Source organism: Neomonachus schauinslandi, chromosome 5 (genome assembly GCF_002201575.2).
Source record: "Neomonachus schauinslandi chromosome 5, ASM220157v2, whole genome shotgun sequence".
Lineage (NCBI taxonomy): Eukaryota > Metazoa > Chordata > Mammalia > Carnivora > Phocidae > Neomonachus > Neomonachus schauinslandi.
Genome location: NC_058407.1, coordinates 161,471,197 through 161,495,306, shown reverse-complemented (window position 1 = coordinate 161,495,306; position 24,110 = coordinate 161,471,197). Strand labels below are relative to the sequence as shown.

At 40.9% G+C, this 24,110-nt stretch overlaps 1 protein-coding gene across 1 annotated transcript in view; it reads right to left on the bottom strand.

Annotated features, from left to right (window-relative positions):
* Positions 1–3,135: 3,135 nt before the first annotated feature.
* The window catches only part of TPST1 (tyrosylprotein sulfotransferase 1), a 144,553-nt gene continuing 123,578 nt past the window's right edge, over positions 3,136–24,110 (bottom strand). The window contains exons 5-7 of the mRNA XM_021700537.2: positions 8,307–8,357; positions 5,638–5,684; positions 3,136–3,683 (exon numbers count right to left, since the gene is read on the bottom strand). Coding sequence (XP_021556212.1) covers positions 5,667–5,684; positions 8,307–8,357 — 69 coding nt within the window. The 3' untranslated portion in view covers positions 3,136–3,683; positions 5,638–5,666. The remainder of the gene's footprint in view (positions 3,684–5,637; positions 5,685–8,306; positions 8,358–24,110) is intronic.

Genomic DNA, 24,110 nt, shown 5'->3' with positions numbered 1-24,110 from the left:
CTAACACAAGAAATAAGCAAACAAGTAAATATTATGTTAAGCTGAAGCTGACTTTATTACAATTTGGAGGTTGGAGCAGTTGTGTAAGGAGAAATGGCACTGAAAGCAGCTGAGCCCTTAATGAGGCTGGGATTTCCCAGGTAGAGGGGAGAGGGTTTTCAGGCATCTGAAAGAAGCAGAAAGTGGAGGAGTGTAAGGAGACAGGCAGGAGGCATACTGTACGCAAGAAAGTAGGAAGGCCGCACTGTGGAGGCAGAACAGTTCAGATGTAACGTGTTAGGCATTAGGGAATCAAAGAAGGTTTTTGAACAAAGGATTGATAGGGCAGCAGTATTCCTTTTCAACTGGAGGGGACGGGCCTGGGGGAGAGGACTGGAAAGAGGGATGTTCAGGTCAGGCGTGGACTGAAGTAGCAGCTCACCATGATTGCACTATCTGAGGGGCCTTGTCTAAGGGACTTGATCCAGGGGAGCCCGTTTTCTCATCTGTAAAATGATATGCCAGAGGTTTCTGGGAGAATTAATCATTTACCAAGTATTTTCCTGGGTTCCTAGAATGTGCCAGACACTTTGCTAGGTGCCAGAGATACCAAAATGGACAAGAAAATGTTACAGTCTCTGTCTTCCAGGAAATTGCCACCTAGTATAGGAGACTGACAATAAAAAAAAAAAAGTCAACAGATTAAAAACTGCCAAGTCTGATAAGGTGATACTGTGATGAAGAGAGGCAGGAAGGGCATCTACTTTTTTTAGTTCAAGGGGTCAGGAAAAGTCTCTCTGAGGAAATGGAATTTATTGAGACCAGAGAACTGAGAAGGAGGCTATCAGGCAAAGAGCAAAGGGAAGAACATTCCAGAGAGAGGAATAGTATGTGCAGAGGCAGGAAAAGCTTGGTGTGTTTCCAGGAGACGCAAAGAACCTTAGAGCACAAGGAGTGAGGTGGGGGAGATGGAAAGAAGGGCAGTGGCTGGATCATGGCAGGAACGTGGGTTCTATTCTAAAAGAGAGAGTAAGGCGAAGGACATAACTATATGTGCATTGTAAAACTATTACTCTGCTGTGTGCTAAACTTTGGTGGGGGGCAAGAGTAGGGATGGGGATATTATTTAGGACGCTCTCTATTGCAAGGGTCTGGGTGACAGACGGTGCTGTCTTCCATTAGGGTGGGGGCAGTGGAGCTGAAGGGAAGTAGATGGATTCAAGAAATATTTTAAAGGTAGAATCAAAGATCTTGTACGTGGGGGAGAAAAGGGAAGGAAAGACTCTTGGGTTTCTGGCTTGCACGACTAGGTAGAAAATATTATTTGCTGATGGATAAGACCAGAAGATGCAGAATTCTCAAGCCAGGCATAAGAAAACACATAAAACACCTTGTTCAGTGTCTCGCACATAGAAGACCCTCAATAAATAGAAATTACTATTGTTGTCTGGTTGTTCTGTATTGTAGAACAATGGCTTCTAGAAAACAGCTGGGAACAGTAACTTCTCTGTCCTTAAATGTAGTAGGCAGGCATGAAATAGAACAGGATTCTGAGACAAATGGATGATAGGTCTTCATGAAATAAATTACAGCAAAATCTTAAGAAGTTAAGATGCATGTCAATTAATCTTCAACAGAGGAGGAAAGAATATGCAATAGGAAAAAGTCTCTTCAACAAATGGTGTTGGGAAAACTGGACAGCCACATGCAAAAGAATGAAACTGAGTCACTTTCTCACACCATACACAAAAATAAACTCAAAACACATTAAAGACCTAAATGTGAGACCTGAAACCATAAAAATCCTAGAAGAGAGCACAGGCAGTAATTTCTCTGACATCAGCCGTTAACTACATTTTTCTAGATATGTCTCCTGAGCCAAGAGAAATACAAGTAAAAATAAACTACTGGGACTTCAACAAAATAAAAAGTTTCTGCACAGCAAAGAAAGCAATCAACAAAACTAAAAGGTAACCTACAGAATGGGAGCAGATATTTGCAAATGATGTATCTGACAAAGGGTTAGTATCCAAAATATATAAAGAACCAATACAACTCAACACCCCAAAAATAAATAATCCAATTAAAAATGGGCAGGAGACATGAACAGACATTTCTCCAAAGATGTACAGATGGCCAACAGACACATGAAAAGATGCTCAACATCACTCATCATCAGGGGAATGCAAATCAAAACGACAATGAGATTTCACCTCACACCTGTCAGAATGGCTAAAATCAAAAACACAAGAAATGACAAGTGTTGGGGAAGATGTGGAGAAAAAGGAACCCTTGTACACTGTTGGTGCAAATGCAAACTGGTGTAGCCACTGTGGAAGACAGTATGGAGGTTCCTCAAAAAGTTAAAAATAGGTGGGTATTTGGGTATTTACCCAAATTTTACCAAATTTACCCAAAGTTAAAAAGCTAAAAATAGGACGAGCCCAGGCACTACGGGGTATTTACCCAAAGAATAAAAAAAAAAAAACACAACACTAATTCAAAAGGATACATGCACCCTGATGTTTATAGCATTATTTACAATAGTCAAATTATGGAAACAGTCCAAGTGTGCAGCGACTGATGAATGGATAAGGAAGATGTGGTACACATACACACACAATGGAATATTATTTGGCCATAAGAAATGATCTCTTGCCGTTTTGTAACAACATGGACGGAGCTAGAGAGTATAATGCTAAGCAAAATAAGTCACAGAAAGACAAATACCATGTAATTTCACTCATATGTGGAATTTAAGAAACCAACGAATGAAGAAAAAAAAGAGAGAGAGACAAACCAAGAAACAGACTCTTAACTATGGAGAACAAACTGATGGTTACCAGAGGGGAGGTAGTAGAGGGAGGGGTGAACTAGGTGATGGGGATTAAGGAGTGCACTTGTTGTGAAGAGCACTGGGCATTGAATGGAAGTGTTGAATCACTGTATTGTACACCTGAAACTAATATCACACTGTATGTTAACTATACTGGAATTAAAATTAAAAAATTTTAAAAAGTTATGATGCATAGAAGGGAATACCTACAATACAGCCAACTGAAGAAACTTTGGTTTATCAATCACCGTCTGATAAGGTCTTACTGCTTCTCTGAAATCACAGTAATAAAAACATGAAAACCACCAGAATGCTTCACACATTTAAAGCTTTTATTTTGAAAAATAAAATACAAAAGTCATTAAGTTGTAAATGTATACGGTAATTCCTCAACTTCTCAAAAACAATACAATGAATTATTTAAATAATTAAGATATTTAATATTATCCACATCAATACATTTAAAAAGCAAGTGTTCTACGAAACATCAGAACATGTACAGACAACCTATTCCAAGAAGAAACTGCCCAATTCTGCTTATAGAATTCCATTTTAAAACCCTCCCCTTGAAACAAAAGTTTGGAATCTGGTAAGAAAAGATGAGGACCAGAGCAGTTTTAACAGAAAGCACACGCTCCCTCCGGGCTTCTTATCCACAGGGTTGTGCATGTAATTAGGATCAAGAGCACTGCAGTGAGGAAGCAGATCACTCAGGAAGGCCCAAATGTATATTGACATCCCACCCTCGCAGTGGGAGGAGACCGGCAAGCCAACAGGAGATGCAGGCCATGGTACATACTCTCCACTGATCTCAGCGGGGGACAGCCAGTCCTAGAACTTTCCCTTCTGTTGAAGGCAGCAGTCTTCCCTAGGGCAAACAAATAGAATATGGTTACAGGTGTGGAGTCACACTTCATTCTCCCCAGCACCCAGCTGCGGTCCCGGCCTGAGCCAGGTAGGCAGCGAGGAGGACAGACGGTCACAAGAGCAGCCGCCTCGGAAGGACTACCAAGGAAGCACACACTCCCTCAGTCTGGGATGCTTTCGGACGCCTGCCGGTCGCTTCGGGACGCCAAACAAGCAGATGGCAGCCAAAGCACGGGCTGCTCCTGCCCATTGCTGAATGACTGCGACTGTCATCTGCAATGGAAGCTACTGCAGGGGCACTGGTAGGGATGTCACATGTCCAGGGGTCTGACATGCTGACTCTGCATTTGAAAGAGTAGATACCAAGGTTCTTTAAAGGAAGATTTAGAGAACACAGCGACTGCCATTCAAACGCCAAAGGGACCGCAAAGACAAGAAGAAAGACTAGTATCCTTCCTGAGATGCTTTGTTGTCTTCCTGCTTCTTCTGAGTCCTCTCGCTGCATGTGGCCCCTACAAGCTACAACAAACATACAAGGAGGAAATGATGCTGTGGAGTCAACTCGAAGGCTGGAGTCAACTGACACTGCATTCTGCCTTGTGAAACATTCAATAAGTGGATCCCTGTGTGTGTATTTCACGGAGGGAATTATCTATAAAAGGTATGATAACTGCTGTTACATACGTACATAGAGTGTATGTCTAACATTTAGCATTTGCTCCTTAGCAAAAGGGCAGTCAAAAATCCTGAAACCTATTAATATTATCAGCTCAAAGTCATCCATGATTTTGACATGGCATAGCAGTGTTCATGTGCTTTTTCAGTCTATTATCCATTAACCCAGCAAGTCATAAAAAAATCTCTTAATTCAAATTATTCAGTCTTAATTATCTCATCAGTACAACAGGTATAATACCACCTACTTTGCCAGAGTGGTCTGAACTCTGAATGAGTTCATTCATATATTACATATATGAATATCCTATTATATATTATACAGTATGTGTCATATATGTTATTTATATATTACATATGTAAAATGCTTGATATTTTATGCCTCGTATAGAGTATGCAGTCAGTACAATGTTATTACGTAAAATAAAACTAAAATGGCAAGCAAAACTGTAAGAAAAAATCAGATTTTTACAAAAGCTTTTCAAGTTCCAAACGATCTAAGGCATGACCACATCATTCAGAACAGAACACAGTCTTAAGGAAGTGTGGGAAAGGGGTGTGAGCTCTGAGCGGCTGCGTCAGGAGCTCTGGGTTCAGAAACCAGCTTTGCCACTAATTGGCTGGTGTCCCTGGACACGTACCTGATGATTACTCAGATATGAAGGGGACTGATAAGACATGGCTGGCCTAGCCCAACTGCAGCCCTTACCTACAATGAGACAACGTGGGTTACAAACAAGACCTCGCTGTACGTTAAAATCGGCAAGGACAGACTTGACCAACTCCCAAAACTATTCCTGCAAAAACCTGTGCACGCACAGCACACACAGAAGCAACACGGGGTGGTGGAAGCGGCTCTGGCTGTCCTACTGTGCTGTGACTGTGGCAAATAACCGGCTCTCTCGGGGATCAGCTTCCTTACCTGCAAACAGGGTAGCGGGGTCAACGGTCTCCAAATCTCTTCCAGTTAAAATATTTTATCATCTTACACTCCTCCTAATATTAAAAATAACAACTAACACTGTTTGAGTGCCTAGTAACAAGCTTTCTGTAGACATTATTATGGTTAATTCTTACTAGTACTCTCTTATTAATACCGTCCTCACTTTACAGATGAGGAAGCTGAGACACAGAGAAGCGATTTGCTCAATGCCACAGAGCCCAGATTCCAACCCAGGCTGATGGACTCCAGAGCTGTGCTCTCCACTCCAGCCACATTGCCTCCTAGGAGAGCTTAAGCAGGGAAACCCAAAGACCAAGGAATGTCCCCCAACTCTCACCTCACGTACATAAGTGGTTCCTGGCTCTGCTACTCCACTTCCTCAGTCTGTCAAAGGAAGCAAAAGATGTTTTAAAAGTCCTTGAAGTTGGTCAGGATGAAAAGTGACTGCTCCCATTGAAATATCAGGGGTAGCTTGTAGGCTCTGATCACAGATTTTCTAATGAACTCAGTCTGCTACTATTGTATAATAAGGAATCTGACTGGACTATGTCCCTAGTTCCTGGTAGGGAGACTCTAAATTCTTGGATTTTCCCACGTAACGGGAATGTCTTCATTATTCTGGAGCTCCCTGGATCATACTTGAATTTATGCTACGAGATGAGATAACTCAGGATGGGGGCTGGTCACAGAAAGATCAAAAGATCAGAAACCGGCTTTGCCACTAATTGGCTGGTGTCCCTGTGATTAGAGATTTGGGAATTTAAGCCAGCCAACCTCTGGATAGGGGATGTTGGCTGGCACTGACTTCAATCACATGGTCAATGATTCAGTCAATCACGTCTATGTAATTAGATCCCAATAAAAACTATGGATGCTGAAGTTCAGTGGAGAGCTTCCTGCTTGGTGAATGCACTGACGTGTTGCTGAGAGGGAGAAGTACCCTGATTCCCTGGGGAATGGGCACAGCTCTGTGTTTGAGACCCTTGCAGTCCCTGTCCTACATGTCTCTTTGTTTGGCTGATCCTGATTTGTATCCTTTATAATAAAACTGTAACTGGCAGTACAGTACTTTGCTGAGTTCTGGGAGCCACTTTAGCTAAATACCAAACCTGAGGGTTCTGTGGGCTTCCATTTTCTCATTTATTTTAAGTTAAATTCCTTTACAGCCCTTTTCTAAGTATGTGTGTGTGTGTGATGCATTAAACTAACCACAGTAAGGGGCTTAAAGTTCCTAGTAAGCCTTTTGCACATTTTTTTTTTTTTTACTGATTTGTAGGAATCCTCTATTCTACAAATGAGTCCTTTGTTTCTAATTATTTTATTCCACTTAAGGTATACTTTTTTACTCTCCTTATGATGCTTTCTAATAAGTAAATATTACTGATTTTAATGGAGCCCAAGTTATCCATTTTAAAATTAATGATCAGTGTTTTTTACGATCTGTTTAAGAAATCCTTCCCTCTTAAGGTCATGGAGATATTCTCCTTTATCGTCTCCTAAAAACTTTATTATTTTGCCTTTCACATTTAGGTCTATAATCGGCCTGGATATGATTTTTATGTATGCAGTGAAGCAGAGGTATCCCTTTAATTTTAGTCTCAAATTCCCTTTCTTGATTCCCTCAAACTTATTATGCAAAACAGTCTTTGGATTTGACATTCCTTCAAGACTTGCCTCTTGGATTTTTCTCTGGCTCCAACTGCCACACCCTGCAAGTGATTGATGGCTTATTGATGAATCCATCCAGGTTTCTGGGGCATCACGCCTAGCCCAGGCTCAGGACCCAGTGCCCCCTTATCTGCAAAAACTGATTAGTCTTTAGGGGAGATCAGAAGTTCCTTAAGAAGATCTCTTTTTTTCTGTGACTCTTGAGGACTTCCAACTTTTCACCCATAACAGAAATTCAGTAATCATTTGTTGAATAAATAAAATGAATGAATGGGAGGATTAAAATTGAACATATGCTAATAAGAATGTGCCATGAAAGTAGTTTGGAATTCTCAAGTATACATATCCGCTATTAATGGCTGACTGTTATCGGACAAGGATCTGAGAAGACAGAGCCTTCGACCCTGGTGTGAGAAGGCAGCTTCTCTTAGAGAGCCCAGCCCACTTACTGCAGGCTTGCTTCAGGCAACACGACTTCACACAGAGTCTGTGAGGAGGTATGTTTCCCTCACCAATCCATACCTGGGATGATTTTAGAAACCGAGTTCATTGCGGAGTCTTCATTTTCTATTTACAAGCCAACTACTGATAGCAGCAGCCTGGAGGCAACACGTATTACCACTAGGCTAGAAAGGGACGTCTTCTGCTGGGCTCGAGTAGTAGCTGACAATTTTCTCCCCACTACTGTATAGGAATGGCGATGATGGCCAGATGCAGGACACTCCGGGCCACTTCAGGCACACAGTGTCACCTGTAACACTGCCTGTCTCTCTTCGACTCAAGAAACAGCACTGACCCAGGTAAGTGAAGGCGTGACATTGCAAGGATAACTCTGGATCTGTTTTAACTAATTTTTTAAAAAAGTAAGAGTTATAATTTTCAAACTCTCACTGTCCTTTCCCAACCTGGGGGCTTTGCAGTTGAGGGCCAATGGCTGTGAATATCATGTATTCACAAGTCTCCTGGGCTCCAAGTAAGACAAGTTAAAAGGCCATGGATGTCTATGTGATAAGAACAAAGCGTGGCTGTATAGTTTTATTTCAAGTTAGATATCAGAAGGCCGGAGCAGATTCACTAAGGCAGGCTTCTTGTATGTGGAATACCATATGGCTTATAAGTTACCTCAAGCAATTGGATTTTAGTTATCAATAAAGTAGTTCCCTAATTTTGGAAGACATTGACACTGAGCTCTCTCAAATTAAGACGGTGTTAAATTACTGTTAAAACCAACAATTACCAGAGGCCAATCTTTCTACCACCAGCCTAGCACTCTTTAAAAAGATCCCTCTGACACAAGAGTCTATCTATCAGATTAAGAAGAGGGAGCAGATACAGTACCTGAGGTTTTTCTTTAAGAAATTCAGGGAGCTGAAATTCTCCTTTATAGACCTGGAAAAACAAAGCCAAGTGTGAGTTTAAGGAAACAGGTACTGTCATCATCATTTCAGGATGCTTGCAATGCCCGATGGTGGATGGATTTACTGCTTCCGTCTCGGTGAGTTTTAGAATGGGAGGGAAGCCTGTCAGTTTAAAAACTGCTAGCATTGAAGGGCTGAGTGAAATTCCCATTCACTCTGGTCCCACCTGTTCTACATTTGCCTGAGTGCTCCCAAATGCGGGCTGGCTGGGAGAGGGCTCAGTCTGAAGAAGAAAAAAAGCATCCCAACATTCCAAGCTCCAATCATTTGAGCTGAGAGAGAAAGCAAGCCCTGGGCCATCTCTCTCAAGCAACCAACAGAATTCACACAATTTAGGAACAGGCTCCTCCTGGTATCCCTTTAAAATCTCCACCCTTACAAATCTTAGATTTATTCCAAATTTACTTTTTTGTTGTTGTTGTTGTTAAAGATTTTATTTATTTGAGAAAGAGGGAGACAGAGATGGTGGCAGAGATAGTGAGAGAGAACACGAGTGGGGAGGAGAGGGACAAGCAGACTCCCTGCTGAGCAGGGAGCTGGACGTGGGGCTCAATCCCAGGACCTTGGGATCATGACCTGAGCCAAAGGCAGATGCTTAACTGACTGAGCCACCCAGGTGCCCCCCAAATTTACTTTTCTTAATGTGCCCTATATTCCCATAATAATTTGAATATTAGATGATTCTTAAAATGATATACTTTTAACCTCATAAAAATCTTATAAATAAAAACTTACTCTTCTCAATATATAAAATTATGTTTTAATACAAGCAATAAGGAAATAACTTTAAAAAACAATACCATTTATAACAACATAAAAAAAAAAACCCCACCAGATACCTAAGAATAAATCTAACACAAGATGTATAAGATCTTTACACAGAAAACTATAAAACATTATTGAGAGAAATGAAAGACCAAAAAATAGACATACCACTTCCAGGGATTGGAAGATTCAATATAGTAAAGATGTTCATTCTCCTCAGGGAATTCCAATCAAAATTCCAGCATACTTTTTTGGGCAGAGGGGGCAGGGGTAATTTCAAGCTGATTGTAAAAGTTATATGGAAATGCATAGGGCCAAGAATAATCAAAGTAATCTTAAAAAGAACAAAGTGGGGGATCTACTCTACTAGATACTAAGACTTATTATTACAGCTATAATTAAGCCAACTATACAGCTAGATATATATACACACATAAGTTATAACTGTTATAATATACAAATATATGTTACAATATATATTATTATATATGTAAAATAATAAAGATAATAAGTTAGAGTGAAGACAGTAAGGCTTTGGTACAAGTATGGACAAATATATTAATGAAACAGAATGAAGAACCTAGAAACAGACCCTTGTGTACAGATACTTGGTTTATGATAAAGGTGGCATTGCAAGCAATGCAATTAGAATGAATAAATAAATGTGGTATATAATGATATTGAGTAGCAATTAAGAAAAATGAACTACTGCTATGAATCACAACACATAATGAGGAAGGGGATAAAAGCCAGACCCCTAAAAATGATATACATGTTTCCATTTAAGTATCTTAAAGTTTCTAAAAAAGCGGAACAACTTCATGATGTTAGAAATCAGGATACTGTTTACTCTGGGGAGGAGGGAAGTGGTAGTGATTGTGAAGGAGATGAAAGAGGCTTCCAGGGTGCTGGGAATTTTGTCTTGATATGGGTAGCAATTGTGAAGGTGTATTCATTTTTTTTAGTGATTTTTATTTATTTATTTGTCAAAGAGAGAGCAAGCACAGGCAGAGGGAGAAGCAGGCTCCCCACTGAGCAAGGAGCCTGACGTGGTACTCTATCCCAGGACCCTGGGATCATTACCTAAGTTGAAGGCAGACACTTAACCGACTGAGCCACCCAGGCGTCCTAGGTGTATTTGTTTTATATCATTAATAGAGCTATGATTTGTGTAATTTTTCTGCATGTTATACTTCAAGAACAAAATTGAACAAATTAAGCCAGTAACTTAATACTAAAAATTTACTGCTAACACACACACACACTTTAAATACAAGGATGTTTGTTTCAACACTGCAACAGCAAAAAAACTGGGAACTATTTGTGCCAATCAAGAGTAAAGAAGGTCTCCATTAGCCAAAGTTTGATAACTGCTGAACCTGAGAAAGTATGGTCAGAAACTACAGATGGTTATTGGGAAGAGAGTCACTGAGTAGCCTCTCCGAGCAAAAAAAAAAAATCTTCTAAATGGTGACTCCTAAAGCCCACAGACCTAATGGATTCCTACTTGGTTATAAGATGACTGATCCACTTCTAAAAGTAGCAGCATTCCCTCTGAAATGACTGTACCTTTTGCCTGTCTCTTTCTCTACAATTTCTAAAACCTGCTCCATTCTTTACGGTCTCTTAGAAGCCTAAATTTAAAACAGAGACATTGGACTTTTGGGCAAGGCATGTCTTCAGAGATGCATCATGATGGAAGCTAAGGTGGGTGCAGGACAACAACACTGCATCCACTAGGACTGTTTCAAAAGTTACCACCATCTCTGTCATACCCTCAAATAATCCCAGCTCAACAGGGGGTCTGGCCTAGCTCCTCCCTGAAGAATCTGCACGTAAGGGGCGCCTGGGTGGCTCAGTCGTTAAGCGTCTGCCTTCGGCTCAGGTCATGGTCCCAGGGTCCTGGGATCGAGCCCTACATCGGGCTCCCTGCTCAGCGGGAAGCCTGCTTCTCCCTCTCCCACTCCCCCTGCTTGTGTTCCTTCTCTCACTCTCTCTGTCACATAAATAAATAAAATCTTGAAGAAAAAAAAAAAAGAATCTGCATGTAAGAAGAATCCTCTTTGTTCTACCCTATCACCACAGGCCAAAAATTGTTCTAGCTTCCTGCACCGTGCCTCTCCCACCCCCACTTTACTGAGATATAATTGACATATGACATTGTATTACTGTTGCAGCTTTCTGATGTAGGAAGTAGCTAAGCCCCTGGCGCTGTGTATCATGTTAGTTCTGACTTCCACTGTGCCTGTCTGCAAGCAGACACTAAATCCAGCACAGGGGCTCAAGCCAATAGGATGTTTTTCTTGTTTTTTGTTTTACCAGATTCTCAGGTGTCTTTCCTTCTCCCTCTATTCACGTAACTGTGTCCCAGCCCCCACCTTCCAAGCCCCTAGGGTATACCCTAAGCAGGCTTAGGATCCTGTACCCTGGCTGCATTACTGAACAGAACAAGCAGATTTGCCCTAGTCCCTCTTCCAGTTAGTGGGTTAGGTCCCCAAGCAATTTTTCTTATATTCCTCATATCCTCTGACTCAGAAACTGGCTCTCCTCTCTTTTAGCTAGTCTCTTCTGCTAGAATTCAAGCAGAAGGTTCAATGAAAGCCCGGGGGGGTTACACAGCAAGTCAGTGGCAGGGTGAGGCTCAGAAGGCCCCACCCAGCACTGTCTTGTCTTTTATTACCATTAGCAAATCTTATGGTTAAACCTTCCCTTTTCTCAGTTCATTATAAAAACCAGCAAGGCATGACAGAAAATATGAGTGGGAATATAAAATATTGTAAGAGTCTTCCAGGAACCAACAGTTCCAGAGAGGTAAGACTTATAAGGGGGGAAAACACCCCTAACTATATGATGTCACAAATTTAATAAAAAACCAAAAAGGGGTCAGGATAAGACATTAGATAAAAGGCTCAATCAAAAAGTAAGTGGGAAGCTGCCTCCTTTCCTTATCCTTTAGAGAACAAATGCTTCAAAAGATAGAAACTATGGTACCGACAAAAAGAACACTTTCTACTGACAAAGCAATTCCTATTTAGTGAAGGAAACCCAGCACTACATTGCTTATAAAAACAGCAAAGTTAGGTATGGAAATTCCTTTGGTTAAATGAACAGATGCTATTCTCTGGTACTAATGGATTGAGGATTGTGCTTGACAGCAATGAACTAGGCACTCAGAATCTAAACATTCCTACAGAACCCTCTCACCTCAAGCCCCAAAGGCATGATGAGGAGACAAAAGTAGGCTCCTGATTTGGAGGGTGCGTTGGGAAATAAAAATAATAAGAACAGCAGGTAAACATTATTGTCTCAGGTTGGTGTTAAGTGGGTGCTTCTATGTATTATCTCATTGAGTCCCACAATCTCTGGAAGGAGGTATTATTTATTCCTATTTTACAAATGAAGAACTAAGTCACAGAGAAATTAAGTATTTTGTCCAACGTAGTGAAATGGGAAGCAAATAGGTACCATGATTGAACTTGCATTTTAAAAGGATCATCCTAATTGCTCTGTTTACATGGTAGAGGGCCAAGGATAGAAGTATGGAGGTTATAGCAGTAATCCAGACAAGAGAGGATGATAAGGAGATGGTGAGAAGTGGTACGTTTGTGGATCTTTATTTTTCTAATTACACCTAATTACACAGACTGGATGTGGGATGTGAGAGAGCAGAGGGGAGTCAAGGATAATTCCAAGGTTTTTGGCCTAAGCAACTACCAGGTGGAAATACGGAGTTGCCATTAACTGAATTGGGAAATATTCTGGCTACAGCATATTTCAGGGGGAAGAGCAATAGTTTAGTTTTGGGTATGTTAAGCTTGAGATGTCTATTAAACAATAAATGACAATGTCAAGTCAACAATTGGATATACAAACCTAGAGTTCATAGAAGTCTTGGTTGGGATATATAAATTTGAAAATCATCAACTTACAGATGGTATTTAAAGCCCTGATACCTGATAAGATAACCCAGGGGCTCAGGGTAGAGACACAATAGCAGAGGACTTAAGACTGAGATATGGGGGCATTCTAGCATTGAGAGGGCAGGGAGAAGAGGAAGAAACAGCAAAGACTGAAAAGAAGCTACCAGTAACACAGAAGGAAAACAAAAAAAGTGGTGTCCTTAAAACCAAGTGAAGGAAACCTATTAAGGAGGTAGTAATCAATTGTGTCAAAAGAGGTTGGGAGCTAAGACGATAACTGACCACTCGATATAGCAACATGAAGGTCACCGTCAATTTGACAAGAGCAAATTAAATAGAATGGTAGCTGTGAAATTCTGTATGGAGTGGATGTAAGAGAATGGCGAGGAACTGGAGACAGGGAGTACAGAAAACTTCAGTTTTGATGTAAAGGGAAGCAAAGAAATGGCAGGGCAACTGGAATCAAGAAGTATGGGTGTGGGCGCCTGGGTGGCTCAGTTGGTTAAGCGACTGCCTTCGGCTCAGGTCATGATCCTGGAGTCCCTGGATCGAGTCCCGCATCGGGCTCCCTGCTCGGCAGGGAGTCTGCTTCTCCCTCTGACCCTCCTCCCTCTCATGCTCTCTGTATCTCATTCTCTCTGTGTCAAATAAATAAATAAAATCTTTAAAAAAAAAAAAAAAAAAAAAAAAAAAAAAAAAAAAAAGAAGTATGGGTGTGTGTGTGTTAATGTTAAGAAAGAAGAACTAAGGGTATATTTGTTTGTTGATGGGAAAGATCCTGCTGGAGAACAAAATCTGATGATACAGGAGACGTGGGGAGATGGACTTGGGTACCTAAGGGAAGGAAACGCCTTCAGATAGGAGCATGGACGTTCACTTCTGTTACCCATTTTCTATTATGAGAGATGAGGATACCAGGTCTGCAACACTTCCCTTCCTCTACTCTCTCAAAAATTACATAATTATTTCTGGTTAAAGTCACATTCTGTAAGTTTCCACTCTTATGACAATATAAATATCACATATTTACATTTTCTTACACAGCTTGTTATTTTAGCTAAAGTTAGTAATAGCCTCATATATTTCTTAATTAGTAGACTCTAGTTTTTAGAGCAGTTTTAGGTTTACAGAAAAACTGAGCAGAAAGTAGAGTCCTATATACGTCCTCTCCCTCTCCTACAGTTCCCCCTATTAAAATCTTGCATTACTGTGGTACATTTGTTACATTTAATGAAGTAGTAGTCATAGACTGTTCTTAATTAAAGTCTTTAGTCTGCACTAGGGTTCACTCTTTGTGTTGTACTTTCTGTGGGTTTTGATGAATGCATAATGACATGTATCCACTATTACAGTAAATACAGAATAGTTCCATTATCATAAAAATCCTGTGCTCCAATGACTTATCCCTCCCTACCTTCCCCCAATCTTTTTACTGTCTCCAATTCTGCCTTTTCACAATGTCACAGAGTTGCGCTCATACAGTATGTAGCCTTTTCTTTTTTTTTTTTTGAAGAGATTTTTAAAAAATATTTATTTGAAAGAGAGAGTGAGAGAGAAAGAGAGAACGCACGAGTCGGGGAGAGGGGCAGAGGGAGAGGGAGAAACCCCGCTGAGCAGGGAGCCCGATGCAGGGCTCGATCCCAGGACCCCAGGACCATGACCTGAGCTGAAGGCAGACATTTAACGGACTGAGCCACCCAGGCGCCCCTCTATAGCATTTCCTTTTGAGTCTTTCTTAGTTCCGTCTCTATGCTTACATTCACTTTTCCCATCAAAGTCCTTAGCATATTCATCATAGTTATTTTAAATTCCTAGTCTGATAATTCCAAAATTTCTGGCATATATGAATCCAGTTGGAATACTTTCTATTGTCTCTTCCAACTGTTTTTTGCCTTTTAGCACATCTTGTAGCTTTTTTTGTTAGAAGTGGACATGATATACTGAGTAAAAGGGACAAAGTAAATAAGCCTTTAGTGTGAGGTTTTAAGTTTATCTGGCTAGGAATCAGCCTGTGTTCACTGTTTGTTGGAACTGTACGTATCAGAGGCTAAAATTTTTCAAGTGTCCTTGTTGTTCTGGGGTTTCCCTAGAGACTTCTTTTAAAAATAGAATCTGAGCATTGTAGTTCTTTTAGTAGTAATCCACTGTTATTATACAAGAGCCTGATTGGCGTGGTGGCAGGGTATGTGTGTTTGGGGGGTGGGGGAGAAAGTGTTCTATACTCCCATAATTACATCTAAGTATTTTAGTGAGTCTGTGTGCCTGGGCTGTAACCATTGTTAAGTGCTTCTCAGCTTCCCCTCCCTCCCCTTTAGGTAAGACAGAAAAACTGGAGGGGCTAGAGTTGGGCAGTTCCCTTCCCCCAAGCTGGTTAGGCTTTGGCAAAATAGTCTACTTTGAACGCAAGCTGTTGTTAGTATCCCAAGCTTATTTATTTTTTAAATTTTATTTATTTATTTATTTGAGGAGGAGAGAATGAGAGATAGCACAAGAGGGAAGAGGGTCAGAGGGAGAAGCAGACTCCCCACTGAGCAGGGAGCCCGATGCGGGACTCGATCCCAGGACTCCAGGATCATGACCTGAGCTGAAGGCAGTCGCTTAACCAACTGAGCCACCCAGGCGCCCCCAAGCTTATTTTAAAATGGTTCTTTCCCCTTCCCTCTGTCAGAGCACCGGGGATTTTTCTCTGATCTTCACCCAGAGAACCTTGTGGGGCTCCTGGAGGTAAAATTCATGAGAGTTTGGGGGGGGGTCCCCTAAGACTGTGCCCCTGGAGTTTTTAAACTCTCAATCTTTTGAACTCTCACTGAGCCTCTGGCAATTCATCATTTATAGTTTATGCATTCCCAACAGTACTGACTTCAGTGGGAGATTTCTGCTCTAGGTAATATATGATTCTTGGCATTTACATTCCCTCTTTCATTTTTTCCCCTTTCCCAAAACATCCTTTCTGAAACCCTCTGTTTACTTCCATCTGAACTGCTTGTTCTCTAGGTTGCCTGCTCAGGTGTTGTCTTGGGATTTTCCAAGAATATCTATCCTGGATATTCTTCATACATCTCTGGTTTTGATTCCCATTTCCTTGCCCAGGTCTTCCATTTACTTGGTTAATCCATCATCTTTGGTACACTCTTCAGTAGCTCCTGAGAAAAGGTGTATAAGAAGCAAATTTTGGGGGCCCCTGGCTGGCTCAGTTGGTTAAGTGTCCAACTCTTGATTTCAGCTCAGGTCATAGTGTCAGGGTTGTGAGATCAAGCCCCGTGTCGGTCTCTGCACTCAGCAGGGGTCTGTTTGAGATTCTCTCTCTACCTCTGCCCTCCCCAACCCCTATCTCTTTAAAATAAATAAATCTTTTTTAAAAAGGCAAATCTTTTGTGATTTTGCATGTCTGAAAATGTCTTTATTTTATCCTAATACTTGATTGAAAGTTTATCTGGTTATGTAATTCTAGATAAGTAATTTTCTTTTTGAAATTACGGCATTGCTCCACTCTCTTCTAGTTTCCCATGTTTGGGTTGACAAGGCTGATATGAATCTAATTCCTGGTCCTTTCTATATGACCTTTGTTTTCACTCTAGAAGCTTTAAGAATTTTCTTTTTACCCCTAGTGTTCTATAATTACATGATAATGTGTCTTGATGAGACTCGTTTTCTTCATTCATACTGGAGATACATGTCCTTCTGTTCCTGGAAATGTCCTTATATTACAACATTGATTATTTCCTCATCATCACTTTCTTTTTTTTAAACATTTTATTTATTTGACAGAGACACAGCAAGAGAGGGAACACAAGCAGGGGGAGTGGGAGAGGGAGAAGCAGGCCTCCCGCTGAGCAGGGAGCCCGATGTGGGACTCGATCCCAAGACCCTGGGATCATGACCTGAGTCGAAGGCAGACGCTCAATGACTGAGCCACCCAGGCGCCCCTATTTTTCTCCAATTAGTCAAATACTGGACCACCTGAATAAAGCCTCTAATTTTTTTTTCTCTCCAAGTCATCTATTGGTCCTTTTGTTCTACTTTCTAAGAGATTTTCTCAACTTTACTGATTTTTTCTTTTACTGATTTTAAATTTCATCTCTCATATTTTTAGTTTCCAAATTTTTAAATTCTGTTTTTTTAAATCATCTTGTTCTTTTTTTTTTTTAATAAAGATTTTATCCATTCATTTGTCAGAGAGAGAGAAAGCACAAGCAGGGGGAGTGGCAGGCAGAGGGAGAAGCAGGCTTCCCGCTGAGCAGGGAGCCCGACTCAGGACTCGATCCCAGGACCCTGGGATCATGACCTGAGCTGAAGGCAGACGCTTAACTGACCGAGCCACCCAGACGCCCAAAAATCATCTTGTTCTTATTCCTTCGTCTTATTTCTACAAGAACATTAATTATAGTTCATTTACATTTTCTTTTTTTTTTTTTAAGATTTTATTTATTTATTTGACAGAGAGAGACAGCGAGAGAGGAAACACAAGCAGGGGGAGTGGGAGAGGGAGAAGCAGGTTTCCCACGGAGCAGGGAGCCCAACGCGGGGCTCGATCCCAGGACCCCAGGATCATGACTCGAGCCGAAGGCAGACGCTTAACGACTGAGCCACCCAGGCGCCCTATCATTTACATTTTCTTTTGCTCATTACATTGCTTTTATTTCCTCTGTGATTCCCTTTTCTCTTTCTTTTGGTCTCTTTCGTGCTAGAGAAGTTCTGCAAATATCCTGTGCGTCTTGGCTTTGAAGCACAAAAAGTTGACTGAAAATCTGTATATGAAGATTGAGGCTAATTACAGTTGTGCTTCCTCAGCTGGCTCTTTCGTTTTTTTGGCCAGTGTTCTTTCTCCATGTATGAAGGTACACCCATAGTATGTACACTCTGAAGTCCTGGTAGGTAACTTGTGTCTGGAGGTTGCCACTATTTATGGAATTGCTAAATAGAGGAACATACCACTACTGGAAAAGAAATTGTATGTTGTACAGAGAAAAAAGATTAAAAAAAAAAGATAGGAGAGACATGTAATTCCCATAGTCTTTAGCTTTACTGTTAATTATTTGCAAGAGACTGGAGGTATGAGGAAAGACTAAGAGGTTTTAAACTGCTCCCCTCTGAGCTCTAATACTTGGTGAGTTTGAAGGCAGTTTCTCAAAGCCTGAGTATCAAAGGGGGACTGCTTTCTCAGTTCCCCCTTCACCCTCTCTAGTAGGCCTTCCAGGTCTGTGTTTAACAAGTTATAAGGTTACTGCACTGCTTTTGAGCCACTCAGAGCAAAGCACTTAATAAAGTCTAAAAGAAATGCATATAAAAATGTGAGTTCCACATATTTAAAAGCTTAATAGCTTTTACTTGTGGTACTGACAGTGTGTTTCCATTTGAGAGGCTATGGCTGCCAACAGACAGAATTTCCAAAGAAATCACTCAAATATAAAAGTAAATTATAGGGCTCCTGGGTGGCTCAGTTGGTTAAGCGACTGCCTTCGGCTCAGGTCATGATCCTGGAGTCCCGGGATCGAGTCCCGCATCGGACTCCCTGCTCAGCAGGGAGTCTGCTTCTCCCTCTGACCCTCCCCCTTCTCACGCTCTCTCTCTCTCTCTCTCATTCTCTCTCTCAAATAAATAAAATCTTAAAAAAAATAAAAATAAAATAAAATAAATAAATAAAATAAAAGTAAATTATATTTGCTGCTTTGGGTTTATAGTCTGAAATCAGGTTCAGATTTTTGAAGTGAAGTATAATTAACTTTATTATAAGTACAGCCTTTAATTGTGAAATTACCTAGAATACAGAGCTAAAGAAGGGAGGAGACTTTGCCTAAATTGCCTGAGAAGTTTCAAAAATCCAAGAAAGAAAAGGTTCAGAATATTGTCTGAAGCAAGCAATATACAATACTGATTATTTGTCCTCAAGTCACTTTCAGCTTTCTCATAAAATTAATTAGGAACTGACCCACTAAGCCCAATACCACTTCACCATTACTGCAGCCTCACCTATATGTAGTTAACAATTGACAACTAAAATGTAAACAAAAGTCTGGGAGCAACTAGCAGCAGTTAGTAAATGTCATTAATGTGACGTGCAGACTGCAGATTCAACCCTCCACAGGTCCCTTTTCCTTCACACAGGGTTTTATTCAACCTAAGTTATTTAGTTTCAACTAACAGCAATTAGATACAGCAAACACATAGGCAATGGGCAAGTACTGATAACTGCAAAGTGACAAAACAAGACACAAATTATAAAAAGGCAGACAGGAAGCCTTGAGTTAAGAAAGAGACCAACAGGGGCGCCTGGGTGGCTCAGTCATTAAGTGTCTGCCTTTGGCTCAGGTCATGATCCCAGAGTCCTGGAATTGAGCCCCACATTGGGCTCCTTGCTCAGCGGGAAGCCTGCTTCTCCCTCTCCCACTTCCCCCTGCTTGTGTTCCCTCTCTTGCCGTCTCTTTCTCTCTCTGTAAATAAATAAAATCTAAAAAAAAAAAAAAAAGAAAAGAGACAATTCTATATCCTGTGTAAGGGGAGGGGCAGCATTTTTCCTATATAACACATACAATGATTAATTTTCTTTTGATGAAATAAAATTTTAAAATATGGTCAGTAATTTATTTAAGAAGGTAAGGAAGCATGTGATCAAATACAGAAGGAATTCTACACCAAATTATTAATTAAGATTTGATCTGGGACAGATCTATCCAGAAACTTGACTAGAATGACTGATTCCCTAAGGGTTTCAGATGGTCAAACTTCTACAAGTTATAGGAGAAACTCTCAGAAATGTTATGAGGCCAAACTCTGAATGTGGCTTGATCTTATGGAGATTAAACTTTCTCTAATAAACTGTTTTCACACTAAAAGTGTTTGTGGCTCATTCTGAGATACAAGTGTCTTGTTATCTGTGGTAAGCAGCCTCTGAGATTGGGCCCCTACGTTTCCTGCCGGGTATCCATGACCTGTGTAATCCCCTTCCTTTGAGTGTGAACTGAATCTAGTAACTTGCTTCTAACAACTAGAATATGGCAGAAATGATGGGATGTTACTTCTGAGATTAGGTCACAAGAAGTCTGTATCTTCTCTCTTGGGTAATCTCTCTTGCTCTTTGCTTCCTTGCTCTGAGGAAAGCCAGCTGCATGCTGTGAACAGCTTCATGCAGAGGTCTCTGTGCCAAAGAACTGATATCTCCAACCAGTGACCGACAAGGACTTGAGACCTGCCAACAGTCACGTGAGTGAGTTTGGAAAGGGATCCTCTTCCAATTGAATCTTGAAATGCCTGCCACTCTGGCTGACAGTGTGACTACAACCTCACGACAGACCTGGACCAGAAGCATCTAGATAAACTGCACCTGGATTCCTAGTCCTCAGAAACTGTGTAATAATATGCTTGCTGTGTTGAGCTGCTAATCACCTTAAATTTTCAAGTGCCAGTAGATAACTAATACAGATTTTGGTGTCATGCGTAGGGTTCTATTTGTTTTGTTTTGTTTTTAAAGATTTTATTTATTTATTTGAGAGAGAATGAGAGAGAGCACATGAGAGGGGGGAGGGTCAGAGGGAGAAGCAGACTCCCCGCCGAGCAGGGAGCCCGATGCGGGACTCGATCCAGGGACTCCAGGATCATGACCTGAGCCGAAGGCAGTCGCTTAACCAACTGAGCCACCCAGGCGCCCGAGTAGGCTTCTATTTGTAATTGGGTAGTAGGAGGTAGTTATAAGGACTTTAAGGAGGCTGCCTATAAGGTTTTAAGGAAGGTAGGGACATCTGATTAGAAATTGGAGGCAGGGGGATCTTTGTTATGTAGTAACAAAGTTCAGCAACCCTTCACTTGCAGTTATACAGAAAGTAGAAAATGAGGCAAATGAACTGGATAGTCCAGCTAAAGAAATTTCCAAGCAAGGAAATGTTGAAGATGCCACCAAGTTTTTTCTTGATAATTATAGTAAAATGCAAAAGGAGAGAGAAATTAAGGGAAGGATTGTTTAAAAAAAAAAAAGGAGTTGATGGCTTTGAAATTGGGTGTGAAAACTCTGAGCCTTGCCATTTTCAATGTGAGCAGCTGTGGTACTGTCACATTTCTCTTACTACTTATCACCTCCTCTGCTTTTAACTCACCTGCCTCCCTCTTATAAGGACCCTTGTGATTACACTGAGCCCATCACATAATACAGGATATATTTTTAATTCCTCAATTACATCTGCAAAGTCCTCTTTGCCATGTAAGGTAACATATACACAGATTTCAGGGTATTAGGACATGGAAATCTTTAGGGGGCCATTCATTATTCAGGCTACCACAAGTAAGCAATAGATAACTAATGTACAATACTTAGAATTTCTACAGTTTATAAATGGGAACACAGAGATGAACAAAGTGCTACAGAAAAGACAGTTGTATAGCAAAATGCTCTCATTCTTGGAGGTGTATGCTGAAGGAGCATGATATCTGTAACTTTCAAATAATTCAACAGCAGCAGCAAAAAAAAAAAAAAGGCATGTATGTATACATGTACACGGAGAGAGATGAACAGATGAATCAAACATGGCAAAATTTTGGGCGCCTGGGTGGCTCAGTTGGTTAGGCGACTGCCTTCGGCTCAGGTCATGATCCTGGAGTCCCGGGATCGAGTCCCGCATCGGGCTCCCTGCTCAGCAGGGAGTCTGCTTCTCCCTCTGACCCTCCCCCTCTCATGCTCTCTCTATCTCATTCTCGCTCTCTCAAATAAATAAATAAAATCTTTAAAAAAAAAAAAAAAAAAAAAACATGGCAAAATTTTACCTAATCTATGTTAAAGGTATAAGATGTTCTTCAAAGTTTTTTCTAAGTACGAAAAAGTTGGGGAAAACCAGGGGATCAAAACATTTTTCAACACAACAAATATATTACCTTTACAAAGCTCATTGGATTATAAGAAATACACAATTGTGTATGGCTGAAACTGAGGATTACACTCAGGGGTTGGCCACCTACTTTGTAAAAAGCCGTGAGTACGTATTTTAGGCTTTGTGGGACATATAGTCACTTTCCAAACTACTCAATTCTGCAACCGTAGTGCAGAAACATAGACAATACATAAATAAATGAACACAGCGAGCTCTAATGAAACTTTATTTACAAAGGCAGATCTCAGGCCAGATTTGGCCTGTGGGCTGTAAAGTGCCAACTCCTGCTTTAACTCAAAACCTTCTTTCAAAATAAGAGAATTCTGGGCGCCTGGGTGGCTCAGTCGTCAAGCGTCTGCCTTCGGCTCAGGTCATGATCCCAGGGTCCTGGGATCGAGTCCCACATCGGGCTCCCTGTTCGGCGGGAAGCCTGCTTCTCCCTCTCCCACTCCCCCTGCTTGTGTTCCTGCTCTCGCTCTCTCTCTCTCTCTGTCAAATAAATAAATAAAATCTTTAAAAAACAAAAAACAAAATAAGAGAATTCTGGGGCACCTGGGTGGCTCAGATAGTTAAGGGTCTGCCTTCGGCTCAGGTCATGATCCCAGGGTCCTGGGATTGAGCCCCACATCAGGCTCCTGGCTCAGCGGGGAGCCTGCTTCTCCCTCTCCCTCTATATCTCTGGGTCTCAAATGAATAAATAAAATCTTAAAAAAAAAAAAAAAAAGAATTTTAAACAATCTCCAGAAACATGTATAATGACCATATTATATGCTAATAAGCACTATATTAGGCACTGCAGACTTTAGGTGTTGCTTTTGCTTATTGTTTTCTTCAAAATGTGTGTGTCTGTGTACACAAAGGTTAAAAGATTAGTCTCACAACCCCTGGTTGTGAGTTCAAATTTCACTGTAAACTCAAATCAATTTATTCTTCCTTCTTTCTGTAAACCCACTATAAACTCTGTAATATAATCCATCCTTCCCTTTTTTTCCTTTCTCCTTCCAATTCTAGTTAAATGAACAAAATTGGATTAATCACAATCTTTAGTTCATGACAAACTTTCATCATTGGTCTATGCTTGGCCTGCTGTTATTTATCCTGTAATGTAATTCATTGTTTTTAATAACGTAATAAGCATCCCTCTTGAGAAATTATGACTTGGTATTTTCACATTCAGAGAAAACAGAACTCCAGCCAAATATGATAATACAGGAAGGAATCTAGATTTTGAAATTTACATCCTTAATCCCACAGGGCTCTTGTGGCTCATTAGAAACTTATTATCTCTGAAACACAAATATGAAACAGTTGACAACATGTATGTTAACATATTCTCATTTGTCTTAAAATATTTTGGCAGCTTTGCAAATCTCAGATTGGGTTCTTGGAGAGCTCAATGGTCTTGTGCTGCCTAGAAACAACTAGATAAATGTTATTTTCTATATCAAGAAAAAAATTAATCAGCTCAGAAGCATGATCTTCTACTCCAACAATGTTTTTAGGAAAAAAACATGTTTCAGTGTATTGATTTTTTTAAAGCTTTATTTATTTATTTATTTGATAGCGAGAGAGAGAGGGAGAGAGCACAAGCAGGGGGACTGGCAAGCAGAGGGAAAGGAAGAAGCAGGCTCCTAGTTGAGCAGGGAGCCCGATGCAGGGTTCCACCCAGGACCCTTGGGATCATGACCTGAGCTGAAGGCAGACGCTTAACGGACTGAGCCACCCAGGGGCCTTCAGTGTATTGATTTTTTTTTTTTAAGATTTTATTTATTTATTTGACAGAGAGAGAGAGAGAGCACAAGGAAGGGGAGCAGCAGAGGGAGAGGGAGAAACAGGCTCCCCGCCGAGCAGGGAGCCCGATGCGGGGCTCAATCCCAGGACCCTGGGATCATGACCTGAGCCGAAGGCAGACGCTTAACGACTGAGCCTCCCAGGCACCCCCAGTGTATTGATTTTTTTTTTTTTTAAGATTTTATTTATTTGCGAGAGAGAGAATGAGAGACAGAGAGCATGAGAGGGGGGAGGGTCAGAGGGAGAAGCAGACTCCCCGCTGAGCAGGGAGCCCGATGTGGGACTCGATCCCGGGACTCCAGGATCATGACCCGAGCCGAAGGTAGTCGCTTAACCAACTGAGCCACCCAGGCGCCCCAGTGTATTGATTTTTTTTTTTTTTTTTTTTTTTTA